Source organism: Alosa alosa, chromosome 8 (genome assembly GCF_017589495.1).
Source record: "Alosa alosa isolate M-15738 ecotype Scorff River chromosome 8, AALO_Geno_1.1, whole genome shotgun sequence".
Classification (NCBI taxonomy): Eukaryota; Metazoa; Chordata; class Actinopteri; order Clupeiformes; family Clupeidae; genus Alosa; species Alosa alosa.
The window spans coordinates 17,237,004-17,262,003 of record NC_063196.1 but is presented as its reverse complement, the minus strand read 5'-3'; the positions used below and the strand labels follow the sequence as shown (position 1 = coordinate 17,262,003).

The following is a 25,000-nucleotide window of genomic DNA, read 5'->3' as shown; positions in this document are numbered from 1 at the left end:
TGCTGCAGTGGTAGAGGCAGCAGCAGGGACATCACTGGGATCTGCTTCTACTTACACGCCAATAGCCGCTCCACCTCAGCGCTTTATTGAGGCCAACAAAGAGCATGTTGTCCACACAACACAAGCAACCCTGTAATAGCAGCTGAATCAGGTAATCAGGAATAGATGGACCTGCTGATAGGACTAAGTCAGACTTTCCGAATAGGGCTCCCTGTAACAAGTAAGATAAGGGGTTGGCTAAAAAGTAATCTCTAAAACTGAATTTAATCAAACTGAAGCTAATACTGTATTTGCAATTAACATTTCAACTTAACATTTTCAAATATAAGTCAGTGAAGAAATTTCACATAGCTTATTCTCACGTCTTACTATAACCATCTGGCAATTAAAGATCTTGTGATAAGACAAAGAAAGGCACATTGTTGTGTTCATTGCAGCAGCAGAGGTCCCGTACGCCCCACACAGAAGGTTTTTTGGTGCAAGGTCGGCCAGTCCAGAGAGAGCATGTGCCCCTGCATATCCTCATCTTGCAGACTCGTTCAGAAGTTCTAGAACATTCTCACGGTGACAAGGTTGAAACAAGAAACAGAAATGGCTGCATGTCTGTCTCTCCTTGTTGATGGAAGAATGTAGATTGTGTGTGTGTGTGTGTGTGTGTGTGTGTGTGTGTGTGTGTGTGTGTGTGTGTGTAAAAGGCTTTGAGATCTGCAGGAATGAGTCATGCACCACAGAAAAGCCTGTCTGTTCTGCACTGACTACAACCAGCTTCGGCACATCATCATTTTCTGTTTGCTCCGCTGCATTACAACCAAACCTCCAACACACACACACACACACACACACACACACACACACACATCAAAACAGAGATGAAAAGGAGAGTTAGAGAGGGAGGTGAGGTGGGGGGGTGGCTGGAAAAGAAATAAGTGAAAAAGAAACAGCTCTGGTTATTTGATTGAGTGAGGCTGTGATGTCATTTAAAAGGCAAGCTTGTGTGTATATGGATGTGTGTGTGTATAAATATGTGTATGTGTGTGTGTGCGTGCGTCTGTCCACGCCTGTGTGCAAGAGAGAGTGTGAGAGGGAGAGGAGCAGCCAAGACTCTGCTCTCTTTCTCCCTCCCCTCCCTTCCCTCGTTTTCTCCCTCAATCGTCGGCTCTCTCTCTCTGTCGCTCTGCCTCGCTAGAGTAGAGGATCAGAGTACTAGCAGGGGGAGGAAAAAGGAGAGCGTGTGCTGTGCTCTTCAGGCTAACCAAACAAACACACACACTACTTGGTCACACATTTAAACTGTAAGCTAGCAGGCACGCAGACACAACCACGCACGTATACACAGTATACTAGGCACACACTAGTTGTTGAGGTTGTGACGAGCTCACATCGGTCCTGGTGAAAGATGCCGTCCCGTAGCATGGACTGTGACGCGTCCACGCTCATTGCCTGTATGGTGGATGTGGAAGTCTTCACCAACCAGGAGGTCAAGGTAGGCAGACTGAAACCAGGCAGGTGTGTGTATGTGTGTGTTGTCATGTTGGTGTTGAGAGAGCAGCAAACTCTCTTGTCCAGGTCTGTTTGTATCATGATCACCGTGTGAGTTTAAACTCAGGAGAAATCCTTTGACAGCTTTGTTGAATTGATTTATGCAGTTGTGGTTTAAGGGCTGTGAGCGAGCACCATGTTCTCAGTGTGTCATGTCCTGAATTTAGCGCAACTTGCTGTATTAACAGTCACACAGTTTACAGGGGTGTTGACATTGAATAGAGTCAAAGTTTCAAAGTTTTTCTTGGTCTCTCTGCGAGATATTTCAGGATGATGGAAGTACAGAGGTAGTTTCTCTACCTATGCTATTTGGAACTTTGACATACGTAGCAAGTAGTAACAGTGCCATTAGTCATATCTTAGCACAAACTCATGACTTGTTTTATGAGGCACGAGCTACATGACAGCATAGCACTTGTCTGTGTGCTTATGAGTGTGCCATTGCTTCGGAAAATATATTTTGTAGCTTCAAATGTTTCTGTATGAAACTGCCGGTATAGATGTGAAAGATATGCATTGCCTTTAGTGTGTGTGTTCATGTGGAATGCATACTCATCACATCTTATATAATGTAAACACTGCCGTGTGGTACTCTCCTGTAGTGGGTAGTGTACACAGTGCTGTGTTGCGCGTTTGACCATAGGTAAAATCGGGTGCATGCCATGCGTGTGCGTGTGTGTGTGTGTGTGTGTGTTGGGGGTTATGCATGTGTGCTGTGCTCTCAAGTGCGCCAGCTCTGCATTGGCGCAGAGGAGGAGGACCACGGTGGTGTCTGCCTCAGTGCCCGTGCGCCAACCAACCAGCCAGCCTCGCTTTTGTGAATCGCTCCACATCACGCAACCCATCCTCCAACCCCCCCCCTCCAACATCCCCCCCACACACACACACCCCTACCCAGCTCTTTTCCATTCATAAAAATTCCCCTCTGCATCACTTTCATCTCTCACCCGCAACAGAAACCACAAACACACACACACACACACACACACACACGCGAAACACACTCATGCACACACACACACAAACACACACACACATACACACACACACACACTTAACATGTGCAGTAAAACGCACACACACGACTCAAAATATACACTTGGATACAAACTTCTGCCTGTGGATGTTCAGTCCCCATTTTAAATCTTCTCTGTTTTTGTTTAGTTGTGTTTTGTTTTGGTTCCTCAGTCTTGGTTAGGTAATTGGGATAAATATTTAATCTCTACCTTCACCTCCTTGCTGTTGGAAAGCCTGGGAGTTTCCTAGACGGTTAATCTTCACTATCTCCCAGGGGTGGATGAGCGGGTTCGGCGGAAACAGGCAGGAAGTTGGCTGGCCATCCCAACCTGGCCGGCTTCTCTGCATTACCTGCTCCATTGAGTCAGGAAAAAGCACCTCCACCGCGAGCTCGACATGGACGTGGACACCGACAGAGACAGCCAGCATTCCATGTACTTTCTTCCTGCCCGTTCCTTTCACACTGACCGCTCACTCACCAAAGTGATGGGGGCAGGTTGACTAAGGCCTCTGGCCACTGAACACGGCAAGCGGCGAAAGCCAACAACCCCACATGTTAGCCTGGCCAGACAGGAGTATCAGGGGGAGAGAGAGAGAGAGAGAGAGAGAGAGAGAGAGAGAGCAAGGGGGAGGCCCAAGAGGAAGAGAAGTAAAAATATGCATAAGGGTCCTTCTGGGTCCTGTGCAAAATGGCTGGTCATGGGCCTGCCTGATGATTTGGGTGGCTGTTCTGGGGGCAGTGCAGGCCAGGCGGCGGCAGATGCAGTTCATCAGCACCTCTATCCTGACCTGCGCTATTAGATCCATCTGCAAAGCCACGGAAAACAGACAGCGGCCTGAATCCACTGCGATATTTATTTGAATGTGTCAGCTGTTTCACAGACTTCAAGGATGCTCCGTCTCTTAAGTGTAGATGACACACCCATGAATCAAGTGGAAATCTGGAGTCTGTGTGTGTGTGTGTGTGTGTGTGTACAACTGTGTGTAAAAGTGTTTTTTATCATCTGTCTTTGAACATGTTCACATCAAAGAAGCCTGTGTACCTTTCTCTCACCCCTGGGACACACACACTCATTTCTCTCCTGGCAGCCATGTTTTCCTGAAGTTCCTTGTTTCCACTGTATTCTGTGCACTGCATGGACATCAGCTTGGTCAAGATCAGCCTCTTTATAAGCTTCTCCATATTGTGAAAAGGGATGCTCGGACAGCCTGTCCTCTCCCTCTCTCTGGGTCCGAAAGCAAGTCGCTCTCTCCACTATTCCAATTCTTGGACTTTGGAATTCTTGGACTTGGCCTCTCCCTCGCTTCGCTGGTCTTTGTCAAAACACTGTGTCCTGGCCCTTGTGTTCTCTCTTCTAAATAATTGAGGGGACCACACTTCATCAAGAGTATATATACTTATACTATACTTATACTCATCAGAGTACCTTCCATGTGTGTGCTCTCGCGCCACGTGACGTTATGTGATGCTAACGTTGGGAGGCTAGCGTGCTAAGAAATGTTTCCGTGTGCGCGTCCCGCTCCTGCCATCTGGGATGGGGAGGGAGAGACAGCAGGGGGAACAGTATTTTGAACGCCTCTTAACGAGCCCTGCAAGCGCACTATCATTACAGGGGTAATTGCTGTATAATTACCATGGAATGGCATTACATAATTCAAAGTGCCCGGCTAGTGAGGAAGGATTAAGCAGGAGAGCCGGACAGAGAGGTCTCGCTTGTAAAACACAGTTCTGATGCGCAGGATTAAACCCATTGACATTAAAGGTGAGGTCAGCGATTGTGCAGGAAGTCGCTTTCGTTTATGTTTATGTTCATATTTCAATTTATTAGAAGACGCTTTTGTCCAAAACAACGTACATTATATTTCAACCAAGGACCAAACGGTCCTTTTTTGGAGGCCTACAGAGATTTAGTTTTTTACAGTGTAGTCACAGAATGGGCACCTAGCGGGTCGTGAGGAGATGATTACTGAATGTGACAAAAAATGTGACAAAAAATGTTATGGGCTTGAAATCGTACGATCGCTGACTGCACCTTTAAAGTCAAAGCCCTAGGCCAACGGCTTCACAGATGACTATTTTTGATAGTTTTATTGATGATGATGTTGTTGTTGTTCATTTGTTTGCTCTGAACCAACTAGGAACAAGGTTAGGAGGTTTAGCCGTTAGGGCTCAGACACTGCTACAAAAGTCAGCCAAACTTCTGGCAGTAGGGTTGTTGGGGATGCTTGCCAAATGCATAATGTAACTATTCTTAAAGAAGCAACTTCAGTAAAAACAACAGCAGTCATACCTCTTTAGTTTCTTGCCTTCCTCCCCCCCTCCTCTCTCTCTCTCCATCTCTCTCTCTCTCTCTCTCCGCGGGATGGAAAATGTGCCTTATGAGAGGATGACTGAGCGGAGATAAGATCACTCACCCCGAGCCCTCAGCTGCTTATTTCAGACTTCCTGTATGCGAGGGGGGGGGTCATGTGGGTTCCTTACAGGAGCTCTGAACTCCGAGAGAGGCTCCGCAGGGAGAAGGGTCAGAGGTCAAATTCAGGCGGGCCTGTTTGACATCACCGACAGCTTGGATCTGCTTCAGACGAATTAGAGACATCTCGGGTTTTACTCGCTCTCTCTGTTTTTCTCTTTAGCCTCTCTCCTCCTCTGAGTCTGTTTCTGGATGTCCTCTTTGCTGTCTTTCTTCTCTGATCTATCTATCTATCTATCTATCTGTGTCTGTCCATCTTACTCTCTCTCTCACTCTTTTTTTATTTTCTCTCTCTCTTCCTTTCTGATTCAATTCAGTTTCATTCAAATGAGCTTTATTGGCAAAGTAAATCATAATCTAATCCTAATCTAATTGAATAAAGAGTTGGTATTTAAAAGACAAATAAATGTCATGCATAATGCAGCAGCATTGTGTGTGTGTGTGTGTGTGTGTGTGTGTGTGTGTGTGTGTGTGTGTGTGTGTGTGTGTCTTTCCATCGTTCTCCTTCTCCTGTTTACATGCATAAAGATGGTCCTGTTCTGCTGTATCCCCTGCTTTTGAGCTAATCTATCTGCTGTTGTTGTGGATGGGGGTCTGTGTTTAATTAAAGCCCAAGTGAGCGAAGCTGCAGTTAAATTTGACATTCACTGGCGGATTAGTGCGAAGGTGAGCGTCGCCTTGGGTTGCTGCTCCCTGCTCAACCCTGCTACTCTCCATCTCCTGCTACAGTTTTTCCCTACCCAGCGGGGGCACACACACACACACACACACACAGATGCACAAGCACACAAGCATACACACACACAGATACACAAGCATACACACACAAAGACAATCAAAAACAAACGTAGCCTGCCCAAGCATACACATAAAAGGACTCACTAACAAATGCATAGCAATGCACACACACACACACACACACACACACACACATGCACGCACAGGTTTGGCTTGTAGATGCATGTAATTACTTAAATACCCATATGCATACTTCTGCACCCTCAAAGGAAGGCGCTGGAAAAACAGAACACCTTGGACCACTTTTCCCCACCATGCTCATACTAAATGTGCACACACACACACACACACACACACACACACACACACACACACACACACACACACACTCCTCCTTCACTCCTCCATGGTTTTTGAAACCCAGCAAATTCCCTTGTTGTTACCCCTTGTGTATTGCCTTCAGTGAGTAAATGTTAGTGAGTAATGAAAGAGGAAATGTCTCTTAAAATAAATATATTAAAAAACATATAAAGCGAAATGCTTTTCAGTACGCGATACCATTAACCTTTATCATGTACTGTGTAGGAAAATAATCTACAGCAACATCAGACAGACACACAGAGAAAGAGGTCAATCTTAGTAGCACTTCCAAAGGTCACAGACCTATTATTTGCTTCTCTGTTAACACTTCCAGGTCACGCAGGACACATGTTGGAGTTTGGGCCTCACGTTTGCAGTGAACCTTAGGACACTTTAATGCATTACTGAAGCCATCCTCCACATCCACACACACATACTGGACATACTATATACACATGACGCTAGTCCCTCTGTCTTTAAGCAAAAACAAACAGCTTTATTCAGTCTTTTTTTTCTCTTTTTTTCACCCCAACGCACACCATCTTTTGTTTTTCTTTCCTTTAATTTGACCCAAAGTGACCATTTGGGCCCCTGTTGCATGGCAATCCTAAAATGGCAATGTTTTGAAACGCTCCAGATCTGGCCACTTAGAGTTAAAGTGCTGCCATGCCGGTGAACCCTGCTCATTTTATGTTCCTGTAACCGCACTAGCTCATTAACTAGCATTTTTTGTTGATGTTGTTGTTGTTTTGAGGAGGGGGGATACGGATGTGTGCAAAAAGAGCCCCCCTACTTTCAGATCACCCTACTATTCACAGCATGTTTTTAGATACCGGTAAATAGATACTTTATTGATCCCCAAGGGGAAATTCAAGGTATCAGTAGCATACAGACATCACACACAACATGCACTTACAGCAGAAAGGGTACATATAAGTATATACATATAACAAAACTCCACCGTACAATAGAGACAGTAGAAGATAAGAAAAAGCGCTGGGCTTCATTGCGATTTTGAAGTGATTTATTCCCGTAATGAGCGCACGTAAAGCCGGGAACACGGTTTAATAGCAGGCCGAGCATTCGGCCCCCGCCCCAGCTTCGCGTTTAATAGCCCTGAAGACCGCAACACAACCACCAGGTGAAGGCTGATGTGGATGCTGCCTCTCTCCAGCCTCCTGTCCTGCAACAGGCCACTTAATTGAAGCACTTTTAAAAAGCGGTTCGTGCCCCATAACGGATTCATTTGGAGTGGATTTACAACACATGGGTCTTTGTAGGAACTCTTCTAAAGATTCACATGGAATCCTTTGCTAGCTTTTAACGGTCTGTTGCTGCAAGGATGAAAATGTGTTTATTAAACTTCTTTGGAGAAAACAAAATGGTTCTAGTGAAAATCTTCCTAGTCAGACAAGCTTTTAAGATTCATTCATTCTTTTTATTTATAGCAGTAGTTTTGAAGGTTCCTTCTTTTTCCTTCCAGCTAAAAAACATTATCTCTCAAAGGCTGTATTATGTCCTGTTTTCTGTAAATACCTGCGGAGCCAGGTGAGACCGTGAGCTGCCCACTCCAACATGACCTGGGCATCTCCGTGGAGAAAAATGTTGTTTGGACGTCTCTGACAGGGGACGAGAGGAGCTGAAGAACGGCCATCTCGGCACATTCCACGGTGGGTGAGCGATGGCCTGTGAGAGAGGGGTTACGCCATCACGCCGCGCGACTCTGAGATTCCTGCAGGGTTACTGAGGGGGCAGTGTAAACACCTCACAATGGAGACACACAGAGAGTCATGACCTCCTCCCGTGGGGAGAGAGTGGGCATTCTGTCTGTCTCCCTTTTCTCCCACTCTCTCTCTCTCTCTCTTTCTTTCTTTTTGTCTCCCTTCTTTCCCACCCTCCTCTCCCCGTTTCCTTTCTCTCTCTGTCATCTCTTTCTTTCTTTCTTTCTTTCTTTCTTTTTTTTTCTTCTACCCCCCTCTCTCTGCTATGCCCTCTCACTTCTCCCTCCCTCCCACTCGCTCCCTCTCTTTATTCCCCTCTGTATATCTAAGGCTGTGTGTGTGTGCGTGCCTCTCTCAGTCCTGCTTCTTGTTCTTTTCATCCACCCCTCGCTCACACAAATATGTTTTCGAGCAAACCAACATACCAAGAGAGCTGAACAAGAGAGCAAAAAAAAAAATAGGAGTGAAAGAGTGCAAAATGAAAAGAGCTGGAGAATTTGGGAGCATTCCTCATATATAGTCCTCTCCTCCCCACTCAGCCTCCCTGAGCCTGTCTGCTGTGAGTGTGTGATTTGCGAGCTCGGAGCCTGGCGCCTAATGAGAGGTTCCATTACAGAACCAACTGTTCCCACTCGGAGCCTGGCGCCTAATGAGAGGTTCCATTAGAGAACCAACTGTTCCCACTCGGAGCCTGGCGCCTAATGAGAGGTTCCATTAGAGAACCAACTGTTTCCACCAATCACTTTCTGCCCCTCTCTGCAGAACACTGATAACACACTTGCCGCAAAAGGTCACCAGCAAATTAATTTAGGGGCGTTTTTGTTTCCCTTTAGAGGAGGTGTGTGTCTGTGTGTGCTCGTGTGTGTGTGTATGTGTGTGTGTGTCTGGGACCATTTCTGGGACCATTTAGGAATATTTCATGTCTTCCACAGCTTTCTCCACCTCCAGGTCCTACATAAAACCCCTCGCACACGAGACACAGCTGTGTGTAGCGACAGGAATGTCCACCAAAGAAAAAGAAAACAAGGCAAAAAAAAGCGAGGGCAGAAAAGGAGCTGTTTTTCATTAATGCATGTCATCCGTCCTGGTCAGCAGGAAGAGAATACTGAGGGGCGGCAGAGAGTCAGCAGGCAAGCTCGGACCTGGAGGAATGTTCCAGCAGTCCCGCACAGGGCAGCCTTTGTGCTCTGTGGTCCATTTGAGCTGGACTTTGGAGCTGGAGCTCCTCTCTTGTTGTGTTTATTCCTTGTTGTGTTTATTCCTCTCTTGTTGTGTTTATTCCTTGGGAGGGCTATTTGATGGACAGTTCTTCAGGTCCAGCCTGTAGGCTATTGCTATTGAATACATTATTCACAACAGCCCCAATGTGCTGCAGCGATGAACACTGTGGAAGGCAATGGGATCCAGCAATATATCCGACCTCAGTCCTGTCAATAGTAACATCTGGACAGTTGATGTGAACACACTGACATTAAGTATATAAGTATATATATACTCTTTTGATCCCGTGAGGGAAATTTGGCCTCTGCATTTATCCCAATCCGTGAATTAGTGAAACACACTCAGCACACAGTGAACACACAGTGAGGTGAAGCACACACTAATCCCGGCGCAGTGAGCTGCCTACAGCGGCGCTCGGGTAGCAGTGAGGGGTTAGGTGCCTTGCTCAAGGGCACTTCAGCCGTGGCCTACTGGTCGGGGTTCGAACCGGCAACCCTGCAGCTACAAGTCCAAAGCGCTAACCAGTAGGCCACGGCTGCCCCTTAGGACACACACACAAATAGACACAAATACTGAGGTGTGCACACACACACTCACATAGACTTTCTTCCATCTCTATTCTCCATCCATCCCCCCCCCCTCTCTCTCTCTTTCTGTCAGACAGTGGTGAAACACTCTCTGTGTCGATACAGCACAAGTTTTCCATGTCCTCAGCTTCTAGCAGCAGACAAAACAAGCCTGGAGAAAGGCTTAAAAATGTGCATACCACGACACCCTCCCGCCTGCCAAATCACCATGTTCTGGCTCGCCACCCTACTCTTTAAACACGTCACATTAACAATAACATGAGCTGGAGGAACAGTCCAGTCCATAGATCCATCCTCTGAACTATGCCTCACTTTCAAAAATTCAGTTAATACAGTTCAGTTTAATTTAGTTTGGTCCAATGTTTGTTGGTCAGTTCTATCTAAAATCACAAATCTGTCAGTTCATTCCCATTCAGTTATTTCAATTTGATTCAATTAAGTTAAATTTCATTTAGTTCAATTCAATTGTATTCAGATAATTTAAAAACTACAACAGGGCTGTTTGATGAGCCTCCAGCCAACTCCAGACACCCATCCCCCAGCACTCAGTGCCCCTGACAGGTTTTACAGTGGAAACAAATATGGAGGTGAGGTGACTCAGGCGATCGATGTCTGAAGTTGGAGTGTCTGCTCGTGTTTTTGTGGTGCCAACACATCCGCACAATTACAGTGCAGGAAATAAAGGAGAGGAGCAGCACACACAGGACAGGTGAGGTGACTCAGACCCAGCCAGGCTCCACATCTAATCAAGCTCCCCTTGGACGTGTACATATGTTGTATATAATAATATTATATACAACATATATAAACATATATTATGTATATACAGTATATACAACAGTATTGATTTTCAGTGTATGTGTTGGAGGTTTGTCACAATATTATAGGTCTGAAATGACTGATTGGTGACATGGTTTCATGGATCCCAAATACCTCACTTCTTATTGGACATGGCTTTTGCAGTGTAGTGTAAATATGAAAGTTGTTCGTCTTGGTGCTCCACATGCCTAACAACTTTGATGTGTGTGGGTAAAACTATATGCCAAACAGTTACATAAGGGGGCGCTATGAGGTCCCTTGGCTACAAACCTCTGTCCCCTAGTAGTGACTGTGATAAGAGTCTAAAAATGTGTGTGTGTGTGGGGTGGGGTCCATGTTGTGAGAGTATCATGGAGAGAGTGGAATGGTGGTGGAGGGGTTGTGCTCTTTATAGAGTTTGATTTATGTTTGTGTGTGACAGTGTATGGGTGTGGCTGCATAATTAATCAATTTTAAACTAATGCAGTTAGCCAATCGCAAAAGCTGTAATTATTAGTGCAGCTCACAGCTCTGTCCCAGTGGTTAATCATATTTAGTTTAGGGCTGTCAATCGATTAAAAAAAAATTAATTACATACTCTGTGATTAATTAATCTAAATTAATCGCATATATGATTTTTGCTGTGAAAGTATTTTAAATATTTAAATTCAAATGAATCATTGAATAATCAGCATTAGTGACATTAAAGTTCAAAAACTCTTTTATTATTATTTTAATAATGGCCATAATCTATGATATGACTTAATATGCTGAGGAAATCAATTCAAAAGTGCCTTGGGGAAGAAGTTCTTTTTATCACATACATTGCAGAGGACTTTTTTTTAATCAACACTTTATTTTTATCAACACCATCAAGCTGTTTTTGAAAACAAAATGTTCCAATCAATGATCTAGGCAGCACATTTTCTTCTCTCTCCTTCATTTTACAGTCTAATGGTTACTGACTACAACGGCTCGGGGTCAAAGGTCATACAGAATCGATTAATCTGCATTATTTTTTTTTTATCAGTTATTTTTTCTTAAATTAATTAATCGAAGTCATTTTGACAGCCCTAATTTAGTTAGTCATATCTATGAATTTTGTATTCATGTCATCCTCGTGTGACAGATAATGAGAGCTCACCTAATAGGAGTATTCTACTTCACATGCACCCACCAATCAGAAGTGGTCCAATTTAAAGCAACATTTGGAATACTGAACTGAAGCTTCACTTTTCAAAAGTGATATCACTTATTAAATTGCAATGGCAGTGTCAGTCAGAACAATCTCAATTAGATATTTTTCCCAAATCGTGCAGCCCTATTGCATGTACAGTATGCAGGCAAGTAAGTGTACATTTATGCACGCAAGCTATGCAGACACAACTCTATGTGTCTATTTGAGGTGTGTGTGTTTGTGCTTGTGTGCATTTCTGATTCACAGTAACCTTTTTTTAGCCTCCTCTCACTCACACACTGTGCATAATTTGGGTCCTAATGAATTCAGCTATTTACCTAACTCAGTGGAAGGCATTCACTGGGTCTTCAGAGAGAGAGAGAGAGAGAGGAATATTTTTAGAAACTTATTCTGCTCCCATCCACCATCTCTTTATTCTTGCGTCGATCAAACTGTCCATATTTGTAGAGGAATGCAATCCATGTTCTCCACAAAAATAGACAATTCTCAAATGACCCGCAAGAAGAGAGCGAGATGGAGGAAGTGGTGGAAAAAGAGATAGACCAGAGAGATTGGAAGGAAGAGAGGAGGAAGAAAGGGAATGAGAGAGAACGAGTGAGAAGGAATGAGAAGGCAAATTGAAAAAAGGGAGCCTTCATTTTCTTCCATTCTGTAACCCATGGTGATGGAATCAACATAAGATAACAGCACCTTGTTTGATTCTTGCCAACCAAAGGCTGCTCTTATTGAGGATCTGTTATTGATTTCTTTGTCAGATTTAATGTTTGACACTTTCAGCACCCTGTCTTGATATCCTGTGACTTCCATCTCTGATTAATACAGCATTTTCTAGTCCCATAGCTACTGTAATCCATCATCTGGACTTTGCTACCATCTGGACTAGCAGTTTAGGATGAGAAATAGAGTCATTCATTATCTTGCATTGTAGAAGTACTGTATCTTAGCCTAGAATAGGTATAGTAAACTGTATTACATTCATACGTTTAGAATATCTAAATGAGCAAACATTGACTTATTAGTGATTTACTGGATTAATGATCAGTGACTTTATCAGACTTTGGACACAGTGGACAAGCGATCGATAACTGCAACTGGATGAGGAACAGGGTGTTTAAACCGATGGGGACTCTCCCAAAAGTCATTTGGACACTTTTCCACTTTTAGTGCTCTCATTCAGGATGTGATGTGGCCCCAAATTTCTGAGGCTCCTTGAACCAAGGGGAAGTGTGTGTGTGTGTGTGTGTGTGTTTGTTTGTGTGTGTATGTGTGTTTGTGTGCACGGGGGTGAGTTGATAGGAGTTTAACTCAGTGCCCATCAAAGTCATTTCACTGAGGTCAAAAACTGCTGAGTCATGCTCCAGAGCCGGGGCTGTCACCTGAACACACAGCTCCCACACAAGTGCAGCAGAGAGTCAGGGGTGTGTGGGGGTGACATGTGCATGCTAGCAAAGGTTGTCATTTGAACACACACTACCACATCAGCTTAAATCTGTGTGTGTGTGTGTGTGTGTGTGTATGCACTCGCGTGGAATCACTACAGCAGCAGGGTGCATGGCAGTAGATTAAATCATTTACCTGTCATTCCAGGACAGCTCAGATGTGCAAATCTGTGTCTGTATTTTGGGGCCAGTGAGCACATTCTCTGTGCAGAGGTGTCAAAGCCGCCAGCTCCACAGGGAATGGATCCCATTCATCTAAAAGAACAGTGCTGACAGGAACCTTTTGTTCCAGTGCTTTTTAGCCTTGGTGGAGCGTGGCCCAAAGGCTAAGGTCACGGAGTTGAGTCTGTTGTAGGAAGACAGGTGCAGGTGAGATAGATCCCGTACAGCAGGATGCATTTGTTCTTTTAGTTCCTGAACAAAGTACAAGGCTTCTCTCTGTTCGGACGTTGAAACCTTTTGCTCGAAAAAGAGTCGTCAGTCTCAGTGGAATTCGACTATGCTTAGAAGCATCGTAGATGCTTCAAAAACCACTTGCAGCCCTCCTTGTGCCAAAGCTCTTTTGTCTCCATAAATGGGTCAGTGGACTTTTGAGGTAAAGCGTACAGTAGGTGCACGTCAGCCAGGAATGGATTTGTCCATCAGACACAGCCTTGTTATGACAGGATCTTATCTACTTATTTTGCATTCCTGGTTTTGTTTGAGCTGTTCTTCCATAATCCGCTACTCATTCCAGAACTTTCTTCAGATTACACAAGAATGGCGGAGGGTTCTATTTTTAGCAGCCTGACAATCCTATGACGTCTCTGGGCCCATTGTGCTCACATGTCAGCAATAACCTGATTAAACTTTGCCATTTCTAAGTAACTTTGTGCTTTCAGCTATAGCTGTGTTTACACAAACGTTTACCTGCCAAAACCTTTACAATTCATCAGTATTCCCTTTTTAAAACCAAGTTGGAGAGAGAGAGAAAAAAACCCCACAGTTAATTCCGACGCATCCCACGCATCTTGTGTTTACAAAAGAGAGTCTAATCAGTTTAAAGTGTATCGGATTTCTTCATCACTCCTCCAGATGGTCTTTTTCATTTGGTAATGACAAGTGATTTGTGTAACACAAGCGTGTACACGCACATTCAAAGATCCGAGTCAGCGGCATAAATTTAATTTACAAATCACATCAGACATTAAATAATGAAATTGGGAAGAGATGCATTGGTAGGTAGGTAGATGTGTGTGTGTGTAGGTAGGTAGATCAGCTCGGATATGAGTAATTGTTAAGAGGATTATGTGTCCACAATGGAGCTGCTCGCTATCAGGAGGTCATTCAGTTGAAAATCTCATTATCAAATTATCACCTCATCTCTGAGCTAGGCCTCAGTGAGACTTTTGCAGCGCTCAATAAAAGTGTAATTCTCTGGTGAAATTAGTCTGTTTGAACAGTTTCCCTGTTCAAGGAAATGTTCAAAGAAGTGAGCTGAACAATAATCTGAATAGAATTGCATGCACATACATTTATATTTGTGTGTTTTCTGGATTGTATTATGTGTGTGTATGTGTGAGAGAGAGAGGGTGTATGGGTGTGTGTGTGTGTGAGTTGAAGATAAGACACCTTTCACTGTTTCCTCAGTCATGCAGGAAATGAATGATGGGCTTGAGGTCTGATACGCACTCCCGTGTTCTGACCTCCCTCTGTGAGCTCCATAGTCCCAGTCTGCAAGGCCAGAGCGGAGTGTCCCATAAGCATACAATAGTGTGGACATCTCCCTACCGGATAATATCTCACTCGCAAGATGGTATCACGGCATGTTTATTGAAGGAAATGACTCCACGGCACCAGACTGTAATAAGACAGAGAGGGTAGTATATCAAATGCCCGCCGAAGCTTATTACTATTATTTTACACAAAGTTCCCATGACCGAAAATGATATATTTGAACGTTGTGTTTTGGCAGCTGGCCAATCCGATGGAGGTTGAAAGAGATTTTTCCCATCTTATGTTCTTTCCTGAGCATTAACATGGGGATAAGGGGTTGGGGTGTGTCATGGGATTGCTTCTGCCATGACTGGTCAGCTGTAGGTAATAGAGCCAGAATGAATATTCCAGTAAACTGAAATATACCAGTTTACTCAGTGTGTTTTACCTTTGTTACCAAGCTATCGTTTCATTATTTTTGTCATACTGTTCTTGGCCTGTTGCTACAGATTGTCTCCTAGGATTTCAGGCCACTCAAAATATGTGTGGAAATCTATCCATCTATCCAAGTCTTGAGTCACAAACCACAACCCCACCCCCCTCCCTCTTCTCTGTCCATCACAGGAGATGTTCGAGGTCCTGTTCTTGGCGTACGACGAGCTTGCCACCTTCCAGCTGTTCAAGAGTTTCCGGCGCGTGCGCATCAACTTCAGCAACCCCAAAGCAGCGGCCAGCGCCAGAATAGAGCTCCATGAAACGCCATTCAGGGGCAAGAAGCTCAAGCTCTACTTCGCCCAGGTGAGACACAGCTGGCCCTCTGAACACACACAGTGTATCCTTTCTGCTGCAGGAACTACCTTTTGAGTAGTTCATTCTTTTTGAAGAACTTTCTGTAGCACTAGAAGAAACTGGAACACTAGAAGACATAAGAAGAGGTGGATACAGTAATGGCAGGCAAATAGCCATAAGTGGTTATAACTTTGGTTGCCTCATGACATGTAGAGAGAGAAAGAGAGGGGGAGAGAGAGAGGGGGGGGGCAAAGAGAGGGAAGGATGGGAGAGAATGAAAGAAAGACCCCCTGTCTCAAGCCCTCTAATCTCCAGTCTCAGTGTTCAGTACTAATAAGGGTAACAAATGGGTTCTCTAATATGTTCAAGTCTTAACCATCAGTATGAGACACTGTAGGTGTGATAGGTGGAATAATAAATAGTAGGAAAAGTAGGTTGCGATTCTCATTTTTAGTTAAAATAATATCAAGTCTCCCCAACAAAACGGAACATATATCCATACAAGTCACAAAACAAAATCAAGAATCAAAAATACAAAATGAATCCAAAAATAGCAAGAAGGACAGGAATATTCTTCTGGCAACAGGCCCCAAACAGGTATCCAGCAGCCTTTTTAGTAGATTCAACAATCCTGCTCCTTTGCCTCACAGGTAAGCTATACTTCACTTCCTGCTTCCTCCCCACAAGTGTGCTTGTCACACAACAAAATAAAAGTCCCTTTTCCTGTCAGTGCTTGAGTAAAAGATCTCTTGACAGTGAATTTTACAGAGAATCCGCCAATCAAACAGTTAATTATACAAAGATAACAGAAAATGTACCTACCGAATTATTATTACAATGTGGATTCCCTTTAGGACTTTATTCAGAGCACTTCACTACTACATCCAAAACTCTGGGTGTGTGTGTGTGAGGGATCTAAAATCCTGATGTCTGTGGCGATGTCACAAGGGGAAGGGTGTGGAAGGCAGAAGAACAGAATGTTTCTCTCTCCATGGTGACTGTCCAGACACATATAGATAGACTGTGAGACTGAGTCAAGCATATGCACACAAGCACAGACACAAGCTCAGACACACACACTTTCGTCTTTAGTTTGACATTTGATTTACACACACAAACACACGCACAAACACACACACACACACACACACACACACATTTCTCTCTCTTTTTTTTCTGTCTCTCGTACGCAATAGATCTGGAGAAAAATGAAAAAATAACACCCAACCCTAGCAACAAAAACAACCGATATCACCCAGTCCTTTGATGGTTAGAGTGCACTCTGACGCACCGAAAAGAACACCAAGCACACCACCAAGAACACCAGACACACACTACAAAGAACAGCAAGACAATAGAGGAACGTTACCATCAGGCCCCATCATCAATCTTCTTCCTACGTGTGAAGCGCAATGTCACACAAGGGCAAAATCAGAGAGGCAAAACACTGGACCATTGCCAGCATCTCTTCCCCACAGAGACAACGTGTAAGAGTGGGAATGGGAATGTGTGTGTGTGTGTGTTGGGGTGTTGTTGACAGAGCCAGAGGAATTGGGGAAAAGGAAAGAGGACAAATGAGATAAGCAAAAAAAGAGAAACAGATAAAGCAGATAGAGTTGGAGAGAACAAAATGTGGCGTACGGTCACAACAGTCTTGTTTAACCTGTTGAGGAGTGGATTAGTTTCCTGGTTCCTTCTAGAAATTCTACACAAACGATCTATAGTTTCAGTGTTCTTTATACAGTCTATGGGGAAAATCTCTGAGGGTAATTGTCGCATCATAATACGGAACTCTTGGATTGCGAACATTCTAATCACATATTTGTTGTGCCCCCCACTATGAGAATGGATGGAGGAGGAGTGGGGGTCACTAGCTCACTACCTCAGCCCTGGAAGACGGATTAACCACAGCTCGGCATTGCATGAGGCCTAGCGACTCTGGAGAGATGGTTAGATGCTGAAAGAAAGAGGGAGAGAGAAAAGAGAGAGGGATTGATGTTGATAAAAGATGGCGAGAGTGAGACCATAACCTAAATGTCCTGCACAAGTTCCGTCAGACCAGGGCCCTGACTTTCCAGAAAATAATATTACAACTAATACAACGAATAGTCAGCCTCAGGACCTTGCCACCCTTTCTCAAACAATTTGGCCTAACCAAATTATAAATGGAGAAAATTCAAAATTCCTTATCATCATGGACTGAAACAACAAAAAGGAGAGAGTACACTGTGGCAGACAACCTATCCACAGTCCGTGATACCAGACAGAGAAAAACCTTGACCAGGTACTAAGCAATCACAGTCTGGCTGTTGAGAAGGGCAGACAAATGCAAACATGGCTGCCCAGAGGAGACAGGCAACAGAGAGGCTGGCAACTGCAACCAAGGTGCCATAGAAACAGACCTTCACTTTTTGGCTGAATGCTGCCAATGAAAAGAGATACTTTCCTAAATTCAGAGAAATGCACCCCGACCTTCAAAACTTTAAGGAGCCAAGTCTAAGATTATTATTAGGAGAGGAACGACAGAGCGCAAGAGTCGCATATCTCTTAGATATAAGATATATAGATGCTTGCCATTGAAAGAGTAAGGCACTTCATCAGTGAAGCACTCAGGAAAGTCAAACACACATACACACACACATACACTGACACACACACGCACACATAGCCACACACACATACACACACACACACACACTTACATGCACTCCAATCCACACCATCACACACACACATATACACTGCCGTTGCAGTAATATATGATGTATGATGTTTTGTTTTCTTTCTTTACATACTACTACTGTATACTACATGTATGCTTTGGCGATACAAAACAATTGAATTGAATTGAGAGAGATGAGGACATGAATTTGTTTTGCACACTGCTTAAAGGGATCAGGGCACTCTCTCAGAGAGAGAGAGAGAGAGAGAGAGAGAGAGAACACAAGAACAAAGGAAGTGGAGGGTGCAGGCTTGAGGCTTTGTGAATGGAAGAGATGGAGGATCTGGGGCAGGGATGGAAGGCTGGGGGCAGCTCTCTCTCTCTCTCTCTTTCTTTTTTTCTCTCTCTTTGTCTCGCTCTCTCTCTTTCTCTCTCTCTCTCTCTTTGTCTCTCACTCCCTCTTTCTCTCTCTCTCTTTCTCTCTCACTCTCTCTCTGCTCCGTGCTGCTCTGGTCCTGTCTGTTCTGGTCCAGCCGTGAGCACGTCATCAAAGCCACAGGCCTCCCACAGTCCTCACCCAACATGACTCCAGCAGTGTACAGCAGGGAGTGCAGGGGATTGTGGGTTACTGTAGTGGGGGGAACAGTGAGCCCTCGTCCCCAGCACCTCCAGGAGCATCTCATAGAGGAGACCTGGCAGCTCCATCAGACACGGTCCACTGCTCTGATGGAACTGATCTCCACTAGTGTCAGGACACTGGACAGTGCGGACAGTAGTCTACTAGGATACAGTCGTTCTTTATTCTTTATTAGGATCCCCATTAGCTTCCCCAAAAAAGGGTCGCTAGTCTCCCTGGGGTCCTGAAAGAGACATCATGGAGTGTTCAACATGTATTTTACAGACACATTGTGCAACAGTTGGCCACTTTTTAGGGGTTACATTTGTATAGGCCACTTGGTTTGGTCTTCATCCTCAGACTCATGGTGAATGATCAAGTGGAAGGTAGTGACAGATGAATTCACATTAATCCCAGCGGCCACCCAGGATTGACACTATTTAGTTCTATGTTCATTAACCCTGTGACTTTCATGATTGTTTTTCTTCTTATGTCACACAAAAATCCAGAAAAAGTGGATGCAAAGCATTGTGAAGATAAAGGGTCTCTATAGCCTGGACATTTTCTCAAACCCTTTGTTGACAAAAAAAAGAAGTTGTCCCCTCACCAGAATTGAACTACTCCCAAACCACCACAGCACTGAAGGGCCCTACTATAGTAGGGCTAGTTTGATGAAATGAGCCGTTAGACCAGGAGGTTCCAGCTGAATGGGCCTGGCTGTGGTCTCATTTTCCCAGCCATGGAAATGTGATGTGTTATTTGTTGATTCACATAAATTACATTTACATAATTCTATTTCAACAATGTACAGCTTTGTGAGCAACACAAATGGGTGTCTGGAGAAGATAACTAGAAGCAGTTGCTCTGTGTTGACTGTACTGTCAGCTTAGAATGCAAACTAAAACCTGCAGAGAACACACTGGTCTAATTTCAGAGTTTTGAGGTTTGCCAAATAATTACACATTTCTACATTTTTATACTAAATTTGTTTTAAATTAGCTTCTTCTTTCAGAAGAATGAATAAATCCATTGCTTTTGTCAAATGATCATGTTATATTCTGAAATGAATTATGTAATTGTTATCACATGATCAATAATGTACCAGGTTGATGCCATAGCGATGATGTGTACTTCCTGTTAGGTCCAGAACCCCTCCTCCGACGGTGACAACCTTCACTTGGCTCCGCCCCAGCCCTCCAAGCAGTTCCTCATCTCCCCGCCCGGCTCACCTCCCATTGGCTGGCAACAGATTGACGAGACCACCCCTGTCATCAACTACGACCTCCTGTACGCCGTCGCCAAACTGGGCCCAGGTGAGAACACACACATACACACTCACGCTTACGCTTATACACACACACTCACACTCTCACACACATCTACATTCTCTCACACTCAGAAATTCAAACACATAATTTAGATAGATAGATAGATAGATAGATAGATAGATAGATAGATAGATAGATAGATACTTTATTGATACCCAAGGGGAAATTCAATAATTTACACACACACACACACACACACACACACACACACACACACACACACACACACACACACACACACACACACACACACACACACACACACAAATACACATACACATATACTGATAGACATGCATATACCGATACACATACACACATACTTGAATCTTTAATAAAAGAAACATTCACCACAAAATAATATCCAATCTTTATGTTTCCATATTCCATGATCCTATCATGGTTCCCACTGTTTATAGCTCAGCTATTTAAACCAGTGGCATGTAGTCCTGTTCAGAGCTCAGTGATTGTGTCATCTCCCAAGGCATCAGCACCCCAACCCCCACCAATCAGAAACTAAACTCTCAGACCAGGTGTTAGATGTCCTCAACCTTCACCGCACAATGACTGACACGATGACCTCACCGCTTGAAGTGTTCAGAGCGGACATTTAATCAGCTCCGATTGCGTCGCCCTTTTCCTGCTGTGCAGAGGGTGACGTCAGGCCACTCCTTTCCGACAGCCGGCGCTCTCACCTGATTGACCTTCAGATGTGTGTGTGTGACAGAGTGAGTGTGACACAAGTGCCCATGACAGGGTCCTGTCTGCATTCACTCAGATGTTCTTGGTTCTTAGATTGAAGAAGTGGGTTGGTGGGCTGTGGACCATACAGGTTTGTACATACACACAAGCACAAACACATGCACACACGCACACACAAACACACACACACACAACCAAAAACACACACACAATCACACACTGACACATACGAAACCCAACACAAACAAACAAATACACTCACTTATGCAGATATGCCTGCACACACACACACACACACACACACACACACACACACACACACACACACACAAACAAGAACGGTCCCTGCTCCTCGGGGAGATGGATTGTCATTCCACAGAAGAGATAAGACCTTTCGGTCAGGTCACCTTTTTATAGCCGCCAAACCCCCCCTCATTTTCCCGTTTAGACGTTATTATGGGAAGACGGTGTGGAGGAGTGGAAGACGGGGGCAGGAGCTGGAACTAGTCCGTGCTTATATTAGACAGGAGAGGAAAACACAGCATCACACAGTTGAGTTTTGAAAATAGAAGGCCCACACATCGATGCGCCTGCTCTTTTCTAGGCTGTTTCAGATGACCGTTTCTCATTTTCCCCCATCCAAGACGAGACTGTATACTCTGTCGTCTCTCTGTGTGTGCGTTTTCAGTGCTGGAATCCGCTGTCTCCATCCAATCCAACCAACCCCGTGGTCTTATGTAAAGCTTAAAGTGGGGACTTGCACATTATTGCTTCCCAGAAACTGACACTCTTTGAAGCATCTGCCTTTGTTTTGGCACAAGCCCAGCGAGAGCCTGAGGATCCGTCTTCTGACTGCAGGTCTTCTTTGTTGTCTGTGGCTCCACAACAATTTCCTGTGTGCGTTGGTCTGAGAGCACATCTGGGGATAGAGCTCATTTGTTACACAGGCCTCTTGTTTACCTAATACAAACAAAAAACCTGAATGAATATCTTTTATTTATACCACATCATCGTCATTGACCTAAATTATGTAGGTTTTAGCAAAGGATAAAAATATCTTGGCTGTCCCTGGGCAATTCCACGCAAAACCGCCACGTCCATAATGGCAACTAAATACTATGGCATTGTGTTGCCGTTATGGATGTGACAGTTTTGCTCGGAATTGCCCCCCTCTTTTTTGCCAGGCTTCTCTTAAATCTGTGCCCATCCTATCACTAAAAAAACAGTAACTGCTGACTTTGCCTTTCCAAAAACCACTAGTTGTGTGCGCACACTGGGACACAAGTTAATCTCATAATTGTGACGTTTTTTGCTTTGATGGTCATGAGTAAGGAGATATCCTATCTTTAACTGGCTTAAAACACCTTTATAATGACCTGAATACATTATAGTGGCTAACAGATAATTAGAGTTCAGACAAGTCTGGTAGAGCAGACCTAAAGAGAGTCCTGTTTTAAGACTCCGGCAGTAGGCTTGTTTTTAAGCAGTATATAAACCCTACCCTCACACCATTGACAGTACTCATTACACACCCACCCAGTACACGTGGTGAATGGATAAATCCTCTTGAGGGGTCTGTGTTTGTACCCAGTGCCCACACACACAACAAGCCGCTCTCTGTTCTGCGTGGGCCCCCCAACTGTGTCCGATGGAAGTAACCGGATAGAAATAACCGCTCAGACCAAAAGGGAGACATCAACGACAGCCGAGGCCCTTCATCTCAATAAAAGAGAGCGTTGTTGTGCGTTAGCCTGGTATTAGCGCACGGCTCAGCTATGTATTATTCCAAAGCAACGGCACAAGTGGCCATGGCTGTGTCCCCTGGACTTGTTCGCCCAAGTGGAATGTCAACACGGTGTCCGTTTAGTTGGTGCTGTCTCCAATAAACAGTGGAGGTAAGGCGCGAGGTGTGTGTGTGTGTGTGTGGAGAGAGAGAGTCAGAGCTCCGTGACCATTTGCTGCCGTCGGCAGGATACGGCTGTCAGCCTCCCCATCTGCTTTATGTAATCATTTATTGCGGCGGAAATGTGTGCCAGTTGCTCACGCCGTTGCACTTTGAATCGGCTCACCTCTATTGTGTCAGTGGCATTAGGGAACGAGAGCAGTGTATCAGTGGTACAGTCTGTCTCATGTCCACACACACACATACACACACTCACACACACACAAGTACACACCTAAATACAGCCACCCACACGCTCACTAGTGGTGATTAACTTAGCGTTTTGCAGTATTTTACTCAGAAATCAAGCTTTCTCAGAAAGTGCTTAGATTTGCTGTGATTACATCATGAGGCTTTGGTCCATCTGCTTCCTGCGGCGATCGCATCACTTCCCTTCACCCCCCATTCTCAGCAGCTGTTCGCCATGTTCAGCTCATCTTGGGCTTATTTTAGCACAAGCTGGTGGTTGCCACAGTTACACCGCAATGCGAAAGTGTCGCCAGAGAGTCATTGATGGAGCAGCAGTGGGTGTGTGTGTGTGGTATGTGTGTGTGTGTGTGTGTGTGTGTGGTGTGTGTGCTCACAAATGTTACGCTGTGTTGTGGGTGTGAGTGTATTACTGTGTGTGTGTGTGTGTGTGTAGACAGTTCGTATCTCAGTCCCCCCACACACACACACACTCCACCACCGCATCACAAAACAGGTCAATCCAGGAAAGCTCTGCTGGGAGTATTGAATGTCAAGGCTCTGTCTGTTGGCACTATTAATAGCACCGGGGACCTGAAAGGCTCTGTGGATTATGTACAGGAAGATTTGAATTATGCAACAGGGCCTGGCATTTTGGAGCCCAAGCGCCCTCCCCACATACCACAGCACAGCACCGCCAGTGGCATCTCTACCTGTAAATCCCACGAGAGCGCCCTGCTGAATGACATATGGCCACCGTCTCTCTCCCACCCTTTCTTCTCTCTCACTTTCCTCTCTCTACCTCTCTGCTTCCCCCTCTCTCCTCTCTCTCTCACTGTCTTGGTACAAGAGGCACTGTGGAGTATCCAGTGTGGGGTTGGAGTTTGGAGGAGAGTACTGCACTAATCCTACTGTGTGTTGGACAGCGGTCAGGAGAACTGATGCTCCGGTCTCTTCCTCGTGTCCCTTTCACAGCTTCAGTAGTCTGTGTTGAAGGGAATTCGTAGAAATAAACCTTAATATATATTTTTGTATTTTTTGTTTTTTTCTTTACATGGGTGTTGATATTCCATACCACATACATCCATACATAAGCCTATAGATCTTCACTATTCTGATGTACAGTGTGGTACAAACCTTTCCACTGCTCACTGGTTGGTTGAGGATATAAGTCACCACTTCCCCCTGAAATAAATAGCATTTAACACCCATTTTCCATAAGGGTCTGGTGGGATTAGAGGTTTTTCTAACATGACACGTCTTTGCCAGTTAGGTCTGAAGTTTCTCCCTTACTTTATTGCTGCACAGCAGACCATGAGCCCCAGAAGTAGTTTTACAGTTTCTCCCTCCCATGTTATGGAACCACTTTTGGCAACCACACCATAATGCACCTTAAACTGTTTGTAATAGGAAATGGCTGGTAATGTACTGGCTGTTATCTGGAGTTTATGTATAGGTCTATATTTTATCTCCTGAGGTTTGTTAGCTAATGGCTCTACGAAACACTTGTAAGTGTTTCAAGAGAAACCGGGTGGAGAGAAAGGAAGCTGAAAAAAAAAAAAAAAAGTGGAAGAATGTCGGAATTTTCACGAGAGTTTACCGCTCATCTGCGTTATCGAGCCCTCTAATCAGAAACAGACCGTCTCCTCCGGGAAGTTTAAAAAAGAGAAACAACATTCTTCCTAAGTGCTATTACCGTTTTTAAAGTGGTATTTTTAAACCCTCACCCGTGCTATTTCAGTACTCCTTAGCGTGGTTAGAAGACACTTTGTTTGAGCGCTGAAGTGCAGGGGTGAAGAGACATCGTGGACTGTGTTTAATATTGTACCCCTTTTAAATTCCCTCTTTAGTTGTTGTTTAATCTCTCACACATGAAGGGAAAGGGGGTGAAGGTGAAAAGAACACTTTAGAGTCTGAGGCTGGAAAGAAGGCTCTAGAACACTTTAGAGTCTGAGGCTGGAAAGAAGGCTCTAGAACACTTTAGAGTCTGA

At 44.5% G+C, this 25,000-nt stretch overlaps 1 protein-coding gene across 2 annotated transcripts in view; it reads left to right on the top strand.

The window, feature by feature from the left end:
* rcan2 (regulator of calcineurin 2) overlaps positions 1-25,000 on the top strand; it is a 78,840-nt gene that overhangs the window by 42,842 nt on the left and 10,998 nt on the right. The window contains exons 1-3 of one of the 2 annotated variants that reach the window (XM_048250114.1): positions 1,075-1,483; positions 15,409-15,582; positions 19,993-20,164. In XM_048250114.1, the coding sequence (XP_048106071.1) occupies positions 1,397-1,483; positions 15,409-15,582; positions 19,993-20,164 (433 nt within the window). In that variant the 5' untranslated portion in view covers positions 1,075-1,396. Of the gene's footprint in view, positions 1-1,074; positions 1,484-15,408; positions 15,583-19,992; positions 20,165-25,000 lie in introns of those variants that run through there. The other variant, XM_048250113.1, reaches the window with a different exon arrangement.